This window comes from Carassius gibelio, chromosome B8, assembly GCF_023724105.1.
Source record: "Carassius gibelio isolate Cgi1373 ecotype wild population from Czech Republic chromosome B8, carGib1.2-hapl.c, whole genome shotgun sequence".
NCBI lineage: Eukaryota > Metazoa > Chordata > Actinopteri > Cypriniformes > Cyprinidae > Carassius > Carassius gibelio.
Genome location: NC_068403.1, coordinates 25652683 through 25670088, shown reverse-complemented (window position 1 = coordinate 25670088; position 17406 = coordinate 25652683). Strand labels below are relative to the sequence as shown.

The 17406-nt window shown below is 34.8% G+C and overlaps 1 protein-coding gene across 1 annotated transcript in view; it reads left to right on the top strand.

Annotated features, from left to right (window-relative positions):
- Positions 1-17406, top strand: part of LOC127962871 (FERM domain-containing protein 3-like) — a 57453-nt gene that overhangs the window by 16666 nt on the left and 23381 nt on the right. Inside the window, exons 3-10 of the mRNA XM_052562469.1 lie at positions 544-586; positions 1990-2068; positions 5596-5693; positions 6174-6297; positions 7267-7354; positions 7553-7641; positions 10958-11021; positions 16735-16823. Of these exons, the coding sequence (XP_052418429.1) occupies positions 544-586; positions 1990-2068; positions 5596-5693; positions 6174-6297; positions 7267-7354; positions 7553-7641; positions 10958-11021; positions 16735-16823 (674 nt within the window). The remainder of the gene's footprint in view (positions 1-543; positions 587-1989; positions 2069-5595; positions 5694-6173; positions 6298-7266; positions 7355-7552; positions 7642-10957; positions 11022-16734; positions 16824-17406) is intronic.

The following is a 17406-nucleotide window of genomic DNA, read 5'->3' as shown; positions in this document are numbered from 1 at the left end:
CTGATTTGCTGCTGAGGAAACCGTTTTGATTATTATCAATGTTGAAAACATTTCTTCTGCTTATGGAAACTGTGATTTCAGGATTTTGTTGATGAATAGAAAATTCAAAGTGTAGAATTTATTGGAAATAACATCCAAACTGTTGAACCTTAATGTAAACTACAGCACACAATCTCACAAATCTTAAACATGCTTGTTTCCACACTTTCACCAGGGTAGATATTTCATCCTTAAGTATCACACTGGCTTTAAATTCAGAGCAAAGTTACCATGGCAACCGACCAAGGGGTTTTACCCTACTGTATGTACGACAATGTTTCTTCAGTCAAGCAGAAAACCTCCCAGCAGCACTGCAGTGAATTATTTACAGTCATTTATGTTGTAATATTAATGTCTGTTATGTGAGTGGGAATGTTGTTTACGATCATTTCCCGAGCAGGATGATTGTCCAAAGTGCTTACCATAAAAAATTTGATTTGTCACACCATCTTTAGCTGTCAGTGAACAGCAGTCAATAATTTCTCTCTTGTTGTTGTTTTACAGCATTGGTTGGATCCGAGCAAACCAGTCGTGAAACAGATGAAATGTAAGTTATTTGGTTTTTGCCCTTAGTGTGGCAGATTCAGCTGTATCAGTAGACATTGTGAACATAGTGTCATTGTTGTCATTTGCACTGTAACACAAATTCAAACAATGTTGCACCACAGGTCAAAAGTTTAGCATATCATTATCTGACCACTACACCACAGCTAATAGTACAGACTTATGGTACAGGAGAGAGTCATATCTAGAAACAAAAATGCCAAGTTCTGTCATGGAACTCTATATGGTGCATCAGAAACCCTTCCCCTTCCCCAGCTCCACCTGTAGATCTGATACGGGGTTGTTCAGGCAAATTTTCGCAGGCAAAATTCAGTAATTTCAACGGTGTTCATTTTGGTGATGAACTAAGTTAAATAAAGCAAAAAATATGATGGCAATAGTGATGTTTTTGGTCAACAAATAAAAACAAGATAAAAATGGGAGGCATGATTTGTGAAGAGATCAAATCAAAACTAAAATCATGTGTGCTAGGAAGGTTAGATGCGCACATTTGCGCGCAATATACAATAGGGGGTGGGGGGATGGTTACGGGGGTGTCTCGCAATATTGGAAATATTTTTTTGTTTTAGAAATGTGCAAACTTTGTGCAAGACTTAAGCCAGTGGTCGTCTTTCACCATGAAAGTTAAAATGATGCTCCACCCCAAAATGAAGATTTTGTCATTAATCACTTAACCCCATTTTGTTCCAAACCCATAAAAACGTAATTCGTCTTCGGAACACAATTTGAGATATTTTGAATGAAAACCAGGAGGCTTGTGACTGTCCCATTGACTGCCAAGTAAATTAAACTGTCAAGGTCCAGACCATAAACTGTAAAGTTATGAAGCTACGATAATAATTTCTGCACGCGAATAAAGCAAACATATAGACTTTATTCAACAATTTGTCTCCTCTGCGTCTCTCCACATCAGTGTAGCGCCATTTTGGAGAATATGAGCTGTGTGCAGACAGCTTACGATTTTCTGTGTCAGTCACATCATATCAAAGCGTAAATATATGTAGAAAACTGTGAAATGTCACAGAAATATTGCTAACGTCACCAACCTTACTCAAGTTAAACGTCACTCCCAATCAGAAAAGAGACGGAGAGAGATTGCAGACAAAGTGTGAAATGACTCTTCGAAGCAGACATTCTCTGAAGTGACGTGGTGACGTCAATGAAATCAATCTTTCCCTCCAAGCTTTGAACTTCTCAGACTCATTACGTTTATCTTTGAAGACTTCATTTCATTCTTCACCAGAGGGGTTTCCCTCATCTCAAGGATTAATATAATCATTTTAGCTCCCCTCATGCCCTCGGTTACAGTTCTCTGCATAATCTCTCTCACATTTACTGGCTTACCCTCAAGTGAGTCTCTCTCTGCTCTCGTCTGATTGTTTTTAGGTCAGCAGCCGTACACTATGTGCTTCAGGGTGAAGTTCTACCCTCAGGAGCCGATCAAGATCAAGGAAGAGCTGACAAGGTAACAGGACTGTGCTCTAATGGTCAAATGGCATTAGAATAAGATTAAAACAACCCGGGCCAGTCACAGCATAAACAGCACTGAATCTCTCAAGTCTAGAATACAAGACGGAGGATCCTCTGGAAGAGATTTGCATTTTAAAAAATGCCTCCTGGGCAGATTGTTCCAGTTTCATTTGGAAAGAGCATGTTTACTTTACAGCTGAAGCCAGAACGGCTGATCTGCGGCTGCTTTCGTGTTAAAGTAAGCAGTGTGATCTCATTATAATCAATCTCATGAAAGCTGTCAAGAACATGACTCAGGTCATATCACTCCAAAAACCAGAAGAAAGAAATTATATACTGTATATATATCTTGTGCAAAATAAAAGAGAAACTAATTTTTGTAACTTTTTGTACATTATTTTCAGAATAATTAAGCACATATTCCAAAATCTCATTGTGTTCGCCTCACTCTATTCAGTGACGAGGACTGAAATCTCTAGGTGGGTGGGTCTTTGTGAAATATTTGGATCATTATTCTGTATATATATCAGTGTGGGTTTTTGAATGAACAATCCTCGTTAGGGAAACAACATTCAATTTGAGAAGATACAGTTATGCGCACTATATAAAAAAAATAAAACACTCCCTGATTTAGCTGAAGATGATGAAACAAAAATACATACTTTTGGGACTGCATAATGTTTCTGGAATCTGTTTATTTACAATGAACTGTCAGAACGAATCAATTCTCCGCATTAAATCAGGCTTTCCGAAGCTTTGTATGAGAAAGTCTGTTTAGGATGAAACTATTTATTACAATGAATCAATCTTTCCAGAGCTACACGTGAGAGAGAGCACTGTGTTTAAGGATGAAACGATTCATTAGAATAAATTGACATTTCCAGTGCAACATATGATAGGGATAGGGATATCTATTTAATATTTTTTGGGCAAAATATCTAGATGACCATTTTGTAATGAAGACAACCATGAAAAAAAAAAAAAAAAAACTTACAATGAGGTTTTAGATATCTGCCTTCATTATTTTTAATTCTTAAAAAAAAAATGTTATGTTAGAGCCAAAAGCCATGGTCCTCCTAGACCCTGTTCTCCTGACTTTCTTTTATAATAGCAAAAAAAAAAAAAAAAAAAAAAAAAAAAAAAAATTCTGTTTTAATATATGTATTATTTAAGCTTTAAAATAATTAAACTATAAATATGCTACACAGAGGCCAAACTGTAAACCACACAAAAATATCAGTTAATTTGGCAATGACAAGGTTAGTTTGAGTTCATAATATTGTTTTTATACTTAATTAATAATACTTAATAATAATAATAATAATAATAAATAATAATACTTAGAAAAATGTCAAAAACTTTTTACTTAAACATAAACCTTCCTGTTTTGAACTAGATTTTTCTTTTCATAATTTTGGACATCCTTATTTGTCCAAAAATGAATATGAAACATGTTTACTCCTCAGTTTTATTTTAACAGGATTTATTTATTTTTTCTCAAAAGGAAGCAAAAATATTCTGAATAGACTGTCAGTGTGTGTCACATATTCCTCTAACATTATCAGAGAGCTACGGTCCAAAAGCGAGCTTTGATTCCATCTCAAACACACACATACAAACACGGACATCTGCATAGATACACAAACACACACATACACACTCGCAGATTGTTAGTGTGACTAACTCATTAGTGCTGCTCTCACAACATGATGCTCAGTGCATGTGCACCATCTGAACTGTGAAGATAAATGTATTTGTCTTTCTGGGTCTTCCTCTCTTTCTCTGCGCGCTGCAAAACCGGGATGTTCCTGTGGCCAGACAGAAGCTTGAAAGAGTGCAAAGGCGTATGTGTGTGAGAGTGTAACGGGGAGCCTGGGTTATTTGAGTTAAATGGGAACATCATGTGAAACAGGAAGGAAGGGATTGTGATGGACAAGAGATGCATAGATGCATTAATGTGAACATTCAAGCTGTTTCTTCTCCGCACCAGTTTTTTTTTTTTCCTGCTAAAACTCAGTTTGACATAGAAAACAGCTACTGTATAGTTATTTTTTTCCCCCACTCTTTCTCTGTTTAATATTTAATATAAAGAATAGATTTGAGTGCAGTGGGTTAGAAAGAGCGAGAATGGAGAAAACAGAAATGCGCAAGTGCACAAAAAGTGTTTGGCCAATGCATTGTAACCCTGTTGTGCAAACCCCGTAAGTCAAGATGAAATCTGTTTGGGAGGGCACATTATTCCAATAGTTCTTTTCATCAAATTTTTCATCAAATGTGATAACTTGCTTCACCTCTGAAATGGCTTGAAATATCCCGCAAACCATATATATTACCGTATGTATACTGTATATATGTACTGTATATATCTGTGTATATATATATATATATATATATATATATATATATATATATATATATATATATATATATATATATATATATGCACAGTAAAGACAAAACGTTTGGACACACCTTCTCATTTAAAGAGTTTTCTTTATTTTCATAACTATGAAAATTGTAGATTCACACTGAAGGCATCAAAACTATGAATTAACACATGTGGAATTATATATGGCATTATATACATAACAATAAAGTGTGAAACAACTGAAAATATGTCATATTCATGTTCTTCAAAGTAGCCATCTTTTGCTTTGATTACTGCTTTGCACACTCTTGGCATTCTCTTGATGAGCTTCAAGAGGTAGTCACCTGAAATGGTCTTCCAACAGTCTTGAAGGAGTTCCTCGAGAGATGCTTAGCACTTGTTGGCCCTTTTTCCTTCTGTCTGCGGTCCAGCTCACCCCTAAACCATCTGGATTGAGTTCAGGTCCGGTGACTGTGGAGGCCAGGTCATCTGGCGCAGCACCCCATCACTCTCCTTCTTGCTCAAATAGCCTTGATGCCTTCAGTGTGACTCTACAATTTTCATAGTCAGGAAAATAAAGAAAACTCTTTGAATGAGAAGGTGTGTCCAAACTTTTGGTCTGTACTGTACTGAACCCTAACCCTTACTCTAATATATATATATGTGTGTGTGTGTGTGTGTGTGTGTATTTAGCATACCATGAATGCTTATGTTTGGTGAGAGCACTTTAACTATATTTCAATTATAAAATAGAGGTGTTATTTTTAGTCCTACTTTGGTGAGTCAAAAGTGGTTAACAAATTAAAAGTTAAAATAATAATAAGGGATAATAACATTTTTATTTTATTTTAAAATGTAATATGAGACTTGTTGAAGATAAAATAATATTATTATAAACATGTTGGGATAGATGCATATTTATCTTATTCAGAGTCTGATGTGGGCCATATTTAAAGGGTTATGTCAACATCCTGATCCAAAATCTGAAGTTGGATTTACCCTCCAAAAACAGAAAATAAATAAATAGAAATTTGACACTTTGGCTTGTTCTGTGAATGTAGCCAAAGGAAGAGAATCCATGGTGAATGTTTCATGTCAAAATAACACTAAAACTCTTGTTTTGATGTCTCCTCTACTGTTGTTTCTGTTGTCAGGTATCTTCTGTACCTGCAGCTGAAGAGAGATGTGTACCACGGTAGGCTGTTGTGTCCCTTCGCTGATGCTGCGTATCTTGGAGCCTGTATAGTACAGGGTAGGAATACAATCTCATCTTCAGATGAATTTTACAGTCAATTACACTTTTCATTACATTTTCTGATGTAACCAAAGCTTGAGTACTATTTCAGACTCCAGTTTCATTTGGAAAGAGCATGTTAACTTTACAGCTGAAGCCAGAACGGCTGATCTGCGGCTGCTTTCATGTTAAAGTAAGCAGTGTGATCTCAGTATAATCAATCTCATGAAAGCTGTCAAGAACATGGCCAGGTCATACTTCACTCCAAAAACCATAAGAAAGAAATGAAATATATATAACATGGTGTTACTGAGACATTTTCTTCTGGAAGCTTTTTAACTAATGAAAAGTCATATTTCAATCCTCTTTACACATGTCCCTGCCCATAAAGCGACCAGCGATGGATATGAACCTTATTTAGATCAGGAACAGATGGAAGTCTCTTGTTGGCTCCTCAGCTTTTCATCTGGTCATTGATGATTTTTTGTCTTGTTTTAGCTGAGCTTGGGGACTACGATCCTGAGGAGCATCCTGTAGACTACATCAGCGACTTCAAGCTCTTCCCCAAACAGTCCCTCAAACTAGAGCGCAAGATCATGGAGATCCACCAGAATGAGCTGAGGTGAGAAGAAATAAAACACCAAATGTAAGCCATATAATCAATCTAGAAAACAGTTGTGCTTAATATTTTGTTCTAACAATTTAAGTCCTAAAGGGATAGTTCACCCCAAAATTAACTTAAACAAAGATTTTTAACTCAAACCATTGCAGTCGTTCAGTCATATAATTGAAGTGAATGGGAATCATGGCTTTGAGAGTCAAAAAACATATGCAAACAAACCCAAATTAAACCCTGTGATTGATGTGTAAAGACACAAATTGATCGGTCTGTGCAAGAAACAGAACAGTATTTATATTGTTTTAGCCTCTGATTTACAGCCACCTATCTTCAAATGGACCACTGACACTCTATCTACAATCTCGATTAGGAGTGTCAATGGTCCATTTGAGAGATAGATGGCGGTATAGCACTTATAAGTCTGCATTCCACCATAAAGCAAGAAGAAGAAAGAAGTGCCTCTGACAAAGGATGCACGAACGTGCTCAGGAAAGTTCAGACATCAGGTAAAATATGATAAAAATACTGTTCAGTTACTTGCACAGACCAATCTTTTTGTGTTTTTACACATCAATGTATCGACACGAGCCGCAGGGTTTAATTTGGTTTTGTTTGCATATGTTTTTTGACTCTCAAAGCCGTGATTCCCATTCACTTCCATTATATGATAGACCACAGCGGTTTGAGTTAAAAATCTTAATTTGTGTTCTACTGAAGAAACAAAACCACCTATATCTTGGATGCCCTGGGGGTAAGCAGATAAACATCTAATTTTCATTTGTGGGTGAACTATCCCTTTAAGTGTCACTTTTGTTCAGTTTAACACATCTTTGATGAATATTATATTTTTTTTTTACTTTTGACCAGTATTGTATGTGTATCTCTGATCATTTAGAGTTTATAGTTTTAAAGATTTGGTGTGACCTAGTTGTACTAGATCGTATTGTAAGATTGAGTTGTTTGTTTCTGTAGGGGACAGTGTCCTGCCCTCGCCGAGTTAAATCTTCTTCAGAGGGCTCACACACTGGACACATATGGAGTCGACCCACATCCCTGCAAGGTACTGACTCGACCAAACAAATATCTGTCAAAGCAACTGAACTTCATCTGCTGGAAAAGAAAAAGAAAACGTCCATCTAGTAAATTTACATGGACAAAAAAAAAATAAACAAATAAAAAGGTTAACATAAAATGAAAACTAAAAAGGAATGAAATGCTGAAACATCATGAATCTGAAGCTTAATTTAATTGATTTCAGGATTTCACAGGATCCACAGCCTTTCTGGGATTCACTGCAAGAGGGTTTGTGGTTTTCCAGGGAAATAAGCGGATCCACCTTTTAAAATGGTAACCATCTTATCACTTTTATATATCTTCATTTTTTTCAGATTCACTTGCCATCACTACCTTACCTTACTTTACTTTCCAGACAAAAAAGCTGACTGTCGGTTGTCATTAGTGTATTAAACACAGTTCAAACAAAAGTCACTTTTAAACCAATCAGCTTTATGTTGGTCAATGCAACAAATCCATAAAATCCTTGAACATGCTGTGAAATCACCATAGGGAAGTATTTTCACCTGGCACAAAATTGTGTTGGCTTTGTGGATTCTTATTGAAGTACTTGATTTTGTATCCAACAGTTTGGTGAACAACAGTAAAAGTGATCTCATCGTAAGTCTAGTCTCCACTTTGTAGCTTATTCTGGTATATTAAAAAGTGCTAGTTTGCCGAAAGATTAAAATTCTCTCATTAATTTTTTACCTTCATGTCGTTCCAAACCCCGTAAGACCTTCATTCATCTGGAGAACCCAAATTAAAATCTTTTTGGTGAAATCCATGAGCTTTCTGACTCTCCCATAGACAGAAATACAACTGAAATGTTCCCAGACCCAGAATAGTAGTAAGGACTTTGGTAAACCAGTCCATGTGACATCAGTGGTTCTACTGTACCATGATTTTATGAAGCTACTAGAATAGTTTTGGGCAAAGAGAGCAAAAATGAAAATGTATCAAAGACTGATGAATTAATTGAATTTATTTTCCAACAATTTTGATATATTTATTTATTTATTTTTGTTTTCTCTGAGCACTTAAGTATTATTGTCACTTCATAATATCACGGTTTAAACACTGATGTCACATGGACTGTTTTAATGATGTCCTTACTACCTTTCTGGGCCTTGAATGTTTCAGTTGTGTTGCTGTCTCTATGCAGGATCAGAAAGCTCTTGGATTTCATCAAAAATATCTTAATTTGTTTTCTGAAGATGAACGAAGTTCTTACGTCAGGTGTCACCAAACTTGATCCTGGAGGGCTGGTGTCTTGCAGTTTAGCTCCAACTTGCCCCAAGTATACCTAGTAAGACCTTGATTAGCTGCTTCAGATCTGTTTAATTAGGGTTGGAGCTAAACTCTGCAGGACTCTGGGCCTCCAGAACCGAGTTTGGAACAACATGAGGGTGAGTAATTAATGACAGAATTGTTTTTCTTTTTTCTTTTGGTGAACTATCCCTTTAAGTCCTTATTGTAACCATGGATGACAACTATAATGATGACTATAACTGGAAAATTATAATAATTGTTCTAATTTTGTAAGTAATAATAACAACAACAGCACAGAAAACAACACATTTAGAATTATTATTTCCAGCTGATCAGAATCCACCCAACTTGAACGAGCTTGACCATTATAAGCAATGATAATAATAAACAGTAGTTACCCTTCCATTGGTGTATAATTATTCTGATAGTTGCTAATTTTGGTGTAGGAGTACAAACCCGATTCCAAAAAAGTTGGGACACTGTACAAATTGTGAATAAAAATAGAATGCAATGATGTGGAAGTTTCAAATATTTTATTCAGAATACAACATAGATGACATATCAAATGTTTAAACTGAGAAAATGTATCATTTTAAGGGAAAAATAAGTTGAATTTAAATTTCATGGCATCAACACATGTCAAAAAAGTCTGGACAAGGCCATGTTTACCACTGTGTGGCATCCCCTCTTCTTTTTATAACAGTCTGCAAACGTCTGAGGACTGAGGAGACAATTTCCTCAAGTTTAGGAATAGGAATGTTGTCCCCTTCGTGTCTAATACAGGCTTCTAGTTGCTCAACTCTCTTAGGTCTCCTTTGTTGCATCTTCCTCTTTATGATATGCCAAATGTTTTCTATGGGTGAAAGATCTGGCCTGCAGGCTGGCCATTTCAGTATCTGGATTCTTCTTCTACACAGCCATGATGTTGTAATTGATGCAGTATGTGCAGTTTTCCACTTTGCCACGGTCCATTTTTAAACGCCTGCGCTTCTGGATCATGTTTAGATATGGCTTCTTTTTTTGACCTATAAAGTTTTAGTCTTTGGATGATATTATGCACTCTAGATGAGGATAACTTCAAACTCTTTGCAGTTTTTCTCTGAGAAACCCCTTTCTGATATTGCTCCACTACTTTTCGCCACAGCATTGGGGGAATTGGTGATCCTCTGCCCATCTTGACTTCTGAGAGACACTGCCAATCTGAGAGGCTCTTTTTATACCCAATCATGTTTCCAATTGACCTAAAGAGTTGCAAATTGTTCCTCCAGCTGTTCCTTATATGTACATTTAACTTTTCTGGCCTCTTATTGCTACCTGTCTCAACTTTTTTTTGAATGTATAGCATGAAATCCAAAATGAGCCAGAATTTGGCATGACATTTCAAAATGTCTCACTTTCAACATTTTATATCTTATCTACGTTCTATTGTGAATAAAATATAAGTTTATGAGATTTGTAAATTATTCCATTCCTTTTTTACTCACAATTTGTACAGTGTCCCAACTTTTCTGGAATCGGGTTTGTATGTTAAGGCCTTTTCACACCAATAACTATAAAAATAACTATAGCCATGTTAGTGTCCACACCAGTGGATGATAATGCTCTATTTGGGAAGTGCATTGTAGAGATTTGTCATCTGCTGTTTTAAATGCTTGATCTCTTTTAAATTAGAGTTGAATCTGATTTGCTGCCAGTGTTATTAAATGTTCATGAGCTGAAAAAAAGGTTTGATAGTGATTCCAACAACATTGTTCCTCTGTGTTGTTAATGTTAGCAGTGGTGTGAATTTCCTATTCTTGTGGAATTAAAATGTTAGCTATTATCACTATAGATATCCTCCTTGGTGTAAACAGGCCTGAAATCAGACTCTGACTCTGAAATCAGACTCTCTCTCTCTCTCTCTCTCTCTCTCTCTCTCTCTCTATATATATATATATCAAGGATGCATCGCCAATGAAAGTCTTGAATATCTTTTAAAGATCTGATGCAATAACCTTGCAAATTGAGTTGCAATAAGAATCTTTTCTTCCTCAAAATCAGCTTGAGAGCTTGTAAATAAAACTGTTTTCCGACAGACAGTTGAAAGCCTGTGTGCTGTGACTCACAGACATTATGTAAGGCCAGTCGATCGGCGGATGGGTGAGCGATCTGTGGGTGCTCCTGATCTGTATGATATATGAGGTTCTGTACGGTTGTTAACACCAGCTCACAGTCAACAAGCCGATGAATGCTTTTGAAGAGTTTCCCTCTCATAGCGCTAGAGTGTCTGTTGACATCAACCTTTTTACACTGAACGCCTCACACTTGTAACTTTCATTTGTATCCCTCACTCTTGCAGGGCAGATGTCAGCAAATTTAAGTTTGAAGGGAAAACGTTTTATGTGATTGGAGTGCAAAGAGAGGTAAGAAACCTTATCTTTTTAAAACTCTAATTCATTTTTGTCATATGGTTCATAATGCATTTACCCACCATATAATACTGAAGAAACCTAACCTAAAGCCATTTAGATTATCATTATGCTTTACATTACATCATAAGGACATTATAAACTCAATAGTGTTATCTTACATTCATTTGAGAGCTTTGGTAAACTCACTGGCACTGTCCTATATATTTATTAACACTCCCATGCCCCTATTCTTCATTCTACAATTATAAATTCATTTAAAGCATTCATAAAGAATAAAGCCTAGTAAACAGGTTCATCCTCTTTATCCCCTCATGTGTCCTAGTCAGGATTTCATGAAAACAAATAATAATAAAATAGTCCTGGTTTTGCCTTTGTTTTACTACTGACAGTTTCTTTACAGTCCTCATACATTATCTGTACGTGTACAATACATTGCTTTAACAGTTCTCTGTGGATCCTGCCTTACTGTACACTGTGAACAGTATGAAAACAGAAAAACAAAGCCCAAACCTATACATTTTAGGCAATTTAGAAAGCCACATATGGTCACCCTACATAAACTGCCTCTTAAACCTCACCATTTTAATGCAGATATCAAAGCGGCTTTGTTTTTCCAGTACAGATTTAAGTCCTGTTCACACTAAGGGCAATATTTTTAATGATAACTACAATTATAAAGTTTTTATAATTGTTCTGATTATATGAAAAAAGAGATGTCCACATGACAACTATAATGATAACAAGGAAAAATAATCATTGGAATCACTGTCAGAATGATTTTTTCCCCCCAGCTGTTAAACGATAAAATTACTGACAGTGAGAACTTTGAAAAGCTCATGCATTTAAGACTCCAGATGACAAAACTGAATATTATAATAGACAAAACATCCATTGGTGTGAGTACTAACATACTGTAGTTTTTGTTATAGTTGGATCTAGGTGTGAACAGGTCTTTATTCAGCGTCCTGTGCCTGGCATTCTGTTTGTGTCGCGCTTTAAATCTAGTTTTACATGTGCTTCTGTCTTCTTTTCTCTGTGTGCACTTTTCCATTGCTGGTGAGTAAACATATACATCATGGCCATTGATGAACTCATGAATTATGACTATATAGCCTCAGTACATTTCCTCACCCACATATCTGTGCTGATTTTAATCAGTCTTTAGTTGTAGTGCCCAACATAGAGTATTCATGAGTATTTCACAGGCAACACTGTCGGTTAGGACTGCACAATTATGAAAAGCATGCAGTATTTTGCTTAATATCCTAATGAAAAAAAAAACAAATATTCATTTTTGATTTAAATTGGAATAAAAAAAAGATATATATATATATGTTTTTTTTTTGTGCCATATTATCCTTTATAGACAATAGGGGGTCATTTTCTTAAATTCCTTACTTTCTCTTTTTATTACTCTGCTCTTGAGTGTTTTACTAAAGATTGTATAAATATTTTAAATAAATATTGTTGAAAAGTATGGAATAAATATTTTTAAATAAATTATTGAAATAAATCCTAAAGCCTCCTTTTTTGGGGGAATGAATCTAAATGCACTGCTATATTACTGACATTGTTATAATAGAAAACTCAAATTATATAAAACCTGACATTGTGTTGCCAAACTTTAGTATATAGATATAATAAACTTATTAAATTATCTACATAGTTTAAAACAGTGGTTCTCAACCAGGGGCCCTTGACATGACAAGCATTAAAATAAGCTTTCCAGATATTTCCAATTATGCCAGTCTCTACAATATTGTGAAGAAAAAGATTATAATTTATGTACACTTAATCCTTATCCAGTAAATCACAAATGACTTGGAGTCAAAAAGGTTGAGAACCTCTGGTTTAAAGCTATTACATATTTCTTGGGTTGCTTGTGAAGTTATGCATATTATATGATGGGTATGAAACTAAAGTGTATGTCTAGATCTGTGTGTGTGATTGGTTCTTTCTGTGCACTATATCATCGCCAGTCTGGGTCACCACCCATGCAAGCCTGAGAGTCTCTGGGTTGATACTGTATGTGTGAACAGGGAAAATCATTGTGTGCTGTTGTCACTGGAGTGTCTTTCTCTGCATGTTCACACACACTTGAAACTGATGTGTGTGCATTTACTTATACCGGACATGTGACTGTATTTCACACACAAGTGCACGTGTCTTTCTGTGATAGACACTATTCTGCCCAGAAGTGTTGAAGTGCAGACTGTTCACTATCCCTGGAGGTTGAGCAACGGCTGACCCGTTCTCCTACTCGAATCTCACAGAATGATTTCTGAATTACTATTCATATACTTAGAGTCAGGCATTTGAACAGACCTTAGAGACTTCTTATATAACTCATCCAGCACTATTTGCGCTCCTGACATGAATTATACCTCAAATTGTGTGGCTTATTGAGGATTTTATTTTATTTATTTATTTATTTTCATCAGGACAATACAAAAAAATAGCTCCCTGTAGATAATTTGAATAATTCATATAGCAATAAAATTTAATTAAAGAAAATTAAATATAATAAAAATGCCAGTGTGTCAATAATGAGGCATTGCTTTTGTTAAAATTAATTTTATTTAATAATTAATTTTTTAATAGTTAAGTCATTATTGTTAATTTTTATAAAGAATATCTCCCGCCTCATGAAACAATAAAATCCCTAATATGTCGACATCTACATGAAAGAAATAAATAATATAATTGCTATATCTGGTTTCATCATTGCTATGATGCTCACAACTGAATCCAATGTTTCTTATAAAAATGTTCAACTTTTAACCTTTTATATTTTAAAAAAGTGATAAAATATTAATAATATAATAGACAAAGGGTCACACACACAAAGATTAAATAAAATAGTGCAATAAACAGATCTAAATAGCATTAAAGCATGAAAATCCTAAAATGCATTACTCAAATAATAATAATAATAATAATAATAATAAATAAATTATTTATATACAATTTTATTGTATGTGATATATCATCAATTTGGAACATTGAACACCATTGGAACACCAACAGGGAAATCAATCTATTTTACATGAAAAACACAAATTTAACAATATTATACAGTAAAATTGCATATAATTTGATGTTAAACTATGACGGGAAATACAGTGTACAGAATACAGAAAGAAAATACAGTATATTACATTATTTCAGCATTTTTAAATAATATAATGCAACGTGTCCTACATTTTTGGAATCTGATTATGTAATCAAGATTACATGTAATCAGTTACTACCCAGCTCTGGTTAACAGGGTTATGTTTTTAGGGTTGTGCTATACATACTACCTGACGTAGCACAGTTTGTAATCCCAGTTAGTTTAGTGTGGGATGCCCATCCTAAACCCAGATGATTAGTGGTCCATCTCTTGTCATAGCTTGGGTGAGAGCTCTGACATTTAGCTTTGTTTTAATGATGTGATTTCTTTCTGGATTCACTGTTCTGTTCAGGACTCCATCTATCGATTCCAGTCTTAGATTACACGATGCGTGGGGTTAATGGGATTCTTCTCCTGACACGTCTGTTTTTTACAGTACTTTATCAGGCCTCATATATATCTCTGTCACATCGGCCTAACATTAACATATTCACCCCCGCTTCAGCCCGGGACGTTTGATCCAAAACGTATATTTGCTGGGCTCAGGCTGTCACATAGTTCGGTTGGTAGTTTAGCACATTTACCTCACTGTAATCTCAGACGTGTCAACGGGAATCCAATGCATATTGACCCTGCAGAAAACCAATACCCACTATACGTTTTCATTACAGCGCTGACGTAGCTTTCGTCCTCTCATGCATGGTTATTAATCCAACATGTGACTCATTATAAATCAGTTCATATCCTCCTGGGTGGTGATAAAATACATGATATACAACAATTTATATTGTAGAAATATTTCTTTGTTTAATTCTGTGTGCACTATTGTTAGAAAGAAATTCATACTTTTATACAGCAAGGATGAATTAAGAGTGAGTAAAAATCTTTAAATTGTTATATATTAGTGCTATCAAACGATTAATCACATCCAAAATAAAATATTTTGTTTGCATAACAAATGTGTGTGTTCTGTGTATATTTATTATGTATATATAAATACACACACATACTATATATATTTTGAAGATATTTGCATGTATTTACGTCTATATATATATATATATATATATATATATATATATATATATATATATATATATATATATATATATATATATATATATATACAACATTCTGAAATATATACATGCATATACACAGCACATATACATATATTATTTAAACAAAAACTTTTATTTTGGATTATTTGCGTTTAATCATTTGTCAGCACTATTTTATTTATATATACTGTATTCTTTTTTATTTTTATTTTCTGATCATCAAACAATCCTAAAAAAGGTTCACGGTTTCCATTAAAAATATTAAGCGATAATAATAAATGTTTCTTGAGTAGCAAATCAGCATAATATTTTGATATCTGAAGGATCATGTGACACTAAATACTGGAGTAAAGTTGGAGTTATTCAGCTTTGCATGAAACATAGAATAATTCACTTGTAATGGATTTTAAAATCGAAAAAAGCCTCTAAGGTTCCAGTTAAAAATGCTGAAATGTATTTGCTTGAAAAAAAATCAGCCCTGGAACATAAAATTGCCCGGAAATTAAGAAACCTTTTCGGAAGAAAATGTTTGATCTGTAATATTAGCAACCGTTTTGCAAAATCAATAAGGCATATACAACTGTGTTATATCACTCACAGAAAAAAGTTACAAAAGCTGTGACAAAAGGTGCACTTCTGTACCTTATTAACCCCTGAAGATTGCTTATTAGTACCTTAAAGTTTCATATTACCACTTTAAATGTACATACTTGTATCTAAATGGTAGATATTAGTATCTTTTGAAAATGTACTGCCACAATGACAGATTTTGTACCTTTTTTTTATTATTTTTTTGGAAGAGTGTGTGAATAAAGTCACATCTGTAGGTCTTAACAACATCCTCTACTTGTATCCCCAGTATAACACCATCTGTTATCTTAGTGATAAAATATAAAACTGATAGCAGAGTTTTTATGAACCATTAAACTGATTCAACATTCAATTAACTGGCTAATAACTATATTACTCAGGAGAATTGTTTATTGCGACTGTTAATCATAATAAATGTAACTTTCATTGGCCTTTTGAGATTTTCATCACACAGTAGGTTGTTGATAGTGACTAACAACGTTTCACAATCTTTGTCAAATCACAGGGATGCACAGCTTCTCATGGGTTAACTAATTTATTACACTAATGTGAGTGCTTGTAAAAGCCACTGCTGTCTATAGTGTAAACGATGGTTAATAAGTGTGGTGTACATACAGTAGTGTTCGTTCCAGTCAAAGCGTCTCTAACCGGTTGACTGACTGTGCCGTTATGAGGTTATATTGATCCGAACTCTCATATTCCCTGCTCTGTTCCCGGTTAAGCCTCCCTGCTGCCCGCACACACATCACTCTCACTAACATGCACACAGATTTGGGTCTCTCATTATTTATGACATTGTGCTCAGATTCCATCTCTGTGTAATTTATAGATTTTTTATGTCCTTACTCGCTGTGACCTTCCCCGTTCACTTAAGTTGATTGTATCTACCTTTGCTGTTCCACACATCAATTATTCATTCTTTCCTTTCATCTCTCTGCAGAAGAAACTGGTTCTGACGTTCCACACCTCCACACCAGCAGCCTGCAAGCACCTGTGGAAATGTGCCGTGGAAAACCAGGCTTTTTACAAGTGAGAGTCGTCCTTTCACCCCTCCCTCCCTCCCTCTCTCTCTCTCTTCATCATAATGGAAATCTAAGTAGCATTTTTTTTTAATCTTTTTATGCAGTTTCTTTCAAACTAAATAAAAAGGACTCAATGACTTTGTTAAATACAAATGTTTTTGGCGTTTTAGATCAGTGCAAAAATGTCTAATAGCAAATATAGTACACCACACCACATTATTTACAGGCAGTATTTTTACAGTCCTATTTTTCATTAAAACTGTAATTTGATGGACTACTGCAACAGTGAGGCCAATGCAAGTCTAAAACATAATAAAATATAGTATGCAACTCAAACGTACCATAGTTTGAATATTTTATGATGTCATTCATCAACAACAAGTGGATATGTCAGTATTGGTATATATTGTATTGTTAAAGTATATCATATTGATATATCAATGAAAGCTTGAAATATACATTTTGGAGATAGATTTTGCATTCCATGCTAACAGTTACATCTTTACATCTTTCTTATAATGTGACTAAGCTGTGGATCCTGGTAATTATATCAGTATGAGGTCATGGGGACAAACGCAGCACACAGATGG